The 3984-nt window shown below is 39.9% G+C and overlaps 1 protein-coding gene across 1 annotated transcript in view; it reads left to right on the top strand.

The window, feature by feature from the left end:
• Positions 1-3612, top strand: part of ABCA5 (ATP-binding cassette, sub-family A (ABC1), member 5) — a 96174-nt gene extending 92562 nt beyond the window's left edge. Inside the window, exons 36-38 of the mRNA XM_006872293.1 lie at positions 284-363; positions 1176-1231; positions 3505-3612. Of these exons, the coding sequence (XP_006872355.1) occupies positions 284-363; positions 1176-1231; positions 3505-3612 (244 nt within the window). The remainder of the gene's footprint in view (positions 1-283; positions 364-1175; positions 1232-3504) is intronic.
• Positions 3613-3984: the final 372 nt, after the last annotated feature.

The following is a 3984-nucleotide window of genomic DNA, read 5'->3' as shown; positions in this document are numbered from 1 at the left end:
CCCCACCCCCCACATTCCAACAACCAGCAAAGAACCTCCCCCCTTTAGTATGGGTTCTTTTCTTATGGCGTTTTAAATCTTAATATGAGATCTTTTAATATTCTATAGTATTTTCAGTTTTAAAGTTATTTGGTAAGTAGTAATTTTTATTGTACATATAAATGTTATTTAAAAAGGTGTATTCAAATAAATGTCAAAATGCATCATTGGAGTTTAATTTTGACTTTGAACTTTACAACACGGTAGTGCATTTTGAATTTTTCTACATTTTATTTGTTTTCAGCTTTTCTTCCATTTTGGCTTTTAAAATTCCGAAGGAAGATGTGCAGTCTCTCTCACAGTCTTTCTCGAAGCTGGAAGAAGGTAAGTAGTGTTTGGAAATAAGTACAAGGTAGTTCTCAAAGTACAAAATAATTTCATTGTGAAAATTCAGAACTTGGGACTCAGATTTCCTAGAAACTTTGATAAAGGCTAAGCCAGCCTTTTACTTACTGAATCTTAAGATGAAGGTCACTGCAAACACTACTGAGGATTTCATAGGTGAATTACGTTGTCCTGTAAACCGGTTACCATCTCTAGTAGAGTTTGCCTCAGCTCACCAGACTGCATCTGTGAACTTCAGAATCTCTCCCCAGTTCCCTATTGCAGTGGGTACTCAAATTCTTGCTGGTGCTGGGCCTCAGTGACAGTGGTATCGGGACTCCTGGGGCACAGAGAGAATTCGTAGTGTTGGGGAGCGGGAATGTGTCAGCAGAACTTAATGAACCATGGAATTTACAAAATTTGTGGTGGGTAGGATAAAGATGCTAAAGATAAAGACAGACAAGTATATGGAGATACAACCCATAACTAGAGAGTAGTTCAGGCAGTCAAGAACAGAGTTGGAGAATGGAAGACAAAGCCCAAGAAAAGGCGAAAGAAAGGAATACCAGGCGTGAAGGCGGGAGAGGTGAGCTCAGATAGTATCACTGAACATGGAGTCCATAGTGCTGAAGGCATGGTGGGAGAGGGAACGAGAAGGGACAAGGGAAAGTGCTTTTTGGCAGCTCCTCATCTAAATGCATTGATTATAGGGATCTTTTTTAAAAACAAACATTAGTACCCACCGTAGTAGTTACTCCCATTGTGTTCTTTAAAAATACTAATAAGTTAATATTATTATTACATTTTAATAGCTAAACATACTTTTGCCATTGAAGAATACAGCTTTTCTCAAGCAACATTGGAACAGGTATTATAAAGCTATATTTCGTGTGTGAGTGTTACTGTGTGTATGTGTGTGTGTGTATATGTCTAGGGATTTTTGTCATTGTTGTAAAAGTTTATGTATATAACACAACATTTACCAGTTCATACTTTTGAGTGACGTCAGTTCCGTTGATGAGGCTGTACAACCCTGACCTCTCCCTTAATTGTCACTGAGTTTCCATCACCATAAGCAGAAACTTACTGATGCCTAAAGAATGGTTCCCCTTTACTCCTTTCCCCACTTCTCACAGGGTCTTGGTGTGGCACTGTGTGTTAAGGCACTGGACTGCAAGATCGATTTGAACCACAAGGTCGGCGGTTCAAGCTCACTAGCCGCTCCTTAGAAACCCTATACAGGGTCACTATGAGCCTGAACCGACTTGACAGCACTTAACAACAACCCACCCCTCACAACGGCCTCTGGACGTTGTTATTTCATACACGTGCCACTGATACGTCTGACTCAGCATCGTGTTTTCAGGGTTCACATTGCCCCAGGACCTCACTGCTCCTCATGGTTGAGTAGGATTCTGTTGTGCATGTGTTGGACATTGTGTTTGCCCACTCACCTGCTGATGGACACCTTTCGGCTGTCGGCGTGCACAGGTGTCTGTTTGTGCTGCTGCTGTCAGGTCTCTGGATGCGTGCCTCGGAGTGGGATCCCTGGGTTATCATACCGAGTATCTGGGCTTAACTTTTGGGGAGCCACGAAACGCTTTTCCATAGCAGCTGTACTATTTTTTTTTTGACTGTAGAATTTATTTTAATCAACTTTTAGAAAAGATACATCCTTTTTCATCATGATCTCTTTTCATTTTTTAAAAAATATTTTTATTGTGAATTAGTGATAGTTTACATTGAAAACATGGGCTTTACGGCATCATTTCATTGTAATGATTACAGTCTTCTGTGAATCATCATTCAACAGTATTTGCTTCCATTCCCTCTGTTTCTCTTTTCCTTTCTCTTTTTGGTGGGGCGGGGGAGAGTGAGGGGTTGTACACCCAAACACTCAGGAATATATATTAATTTGAACAACCAGAGGGCACATTCTGCAATCCTGCCTCCTGGCCACCAGCACCCAGTCCCTCTCTTTTCTTTAGCAGCTGTGCTTTTCTTACCAGCTGTGATGAGCGTTCCAGGTTCGCCACATTCTTCTCACCAACATTTGTTTTCCGGATTTTTTTTTTGTGTTCATTGTTGTGTACCCTTGTGGGAGTGAAACAAATCTCATTGTGTTTGATACACATCTCCCCATGCCTAATTCTGTGCATGCACTGCACTGCGAAGTCGGTTTGAACCGCAAGGTCAGCGTTCAAACCCACCAGCCACTCCGTTGAAACCATATATAGGGTCACTATGAGTCAGAACCAACTCAGAGACACTTAACAATAATATGCCTATTGGTGTGGCACTGTAGGATAATGCACTGGACCTTAAATTTGGTCTGAACCATAAGGTTGGCAGTTCAAACTTACCAGCCACTCGGAAACCCTAGACAGGGCTTCTGTCCATTGGAAACCGTTGGGCAGCACTTACCAACAACGCGCCTGTTTGCATCAAGTGGTTCTCATGTACTGGGTGAACTTTTGTACATCTTCTTTCATGAAATGCCTACTCATTGTCCTTTGCCCATGTCTTGATTGGGTTGTTTAAGTTGTTGTTGTTAAGTTGTAGGAGTTCTTTACATTCCCTGCCGATTCAACCAGTATCTGATATATGTTTCCCAAAATTTCTCTTCCATCCTGTAGGTTTGCTTTTCATTTAGTTGTTAATATAAAATTAAAAAAAAACTTTATAAATGAACATGTCTGCTATTCCAATTGTTTAGGCTTATATTGGAGAAGGGAGGGAGATTGCGACCCAAAGACAGATTGGTGTAGAATATGCCTAAACATTTTATATAATTTTAACAACTGTAGGTTCTCAGCATGTTTGGAATAGCTCAGTTTCTTCAGTTTGGTAAAGAAACTGGATAAAGGCGGTGGCATTTCATATCGTCTGTTAGGACAGTGCTACTTACATATCTTAATCATAAAGCACAGCCTACTCATTGTCTAACTACAATGAAGTTTTGCCCGTACTTCCCGGAGATGACTCTCTTGTTTGAGTACTATTGATATAAATCCACCTCACTTGGTAATTGAGTGGTGTATATAATTAGATGCAGCGTCACATAGTTTGTGATTTAATTAAGCGTTCTCTTGAGATAAATGGGATCCAGCAGGCTGTATTCATTCCTGTTCTCTCATGTAGGTTTTTGTTGAGCTCACTAAGGAACAAGAGGAGGAAGACAATAGCTGTGGAACTTTAAACAGCACACTCTGGTGGGAGAGAAGACAGGAGGACAGAGTCGTGTTTTGAACTCATACTGCTCAAATCTGCTTATTGCACTTACTTCTTCTTCACTTGATTTTAAAGAATTATTATTTAGTAGTAACCAGAGAACCATGAAAACATACCAGACAAAGAAATTGCTTATTTCACTGGTTTGACTACGCTTCCTATTGAAATGCTTTGGTTGTGTGTTTTGCTTTATTCAAATAAAATTTATGGATAACTAATTGATCCTGCATGTCTGTATGTGAAGTATATTGAACTGTAATCTGTATGTCAAGTAGGGCACTTACTTTTCCACCTTTCAAAAACTGCTTTGAATTCACATTAATTTGAAGTTTTCTTTAGTTTTTGAGCTCTAGAGTATCTTGTCATATAAATATGGAATGCCGCAATTTG

The sequence above is a fragment of the Chrysochloris asiatica genome, unplaced genomic scaffold, assembly GCF_000296735.1.
Source record: "Chrysochloris asiatica unplaced genomic scaffold, ChrAsi1.0 scaffold00192, whole genome shotgun sequence".
NCBI lineage: Eukaryota > Metazoa > Chordata > Mammalia > Afrosoricida > Chrysochloridae > Chrysochloris > Chrysochloris asiatica.
This window is presented reverse-complemented; position numbering and strand designations above follow the sequence as displayed.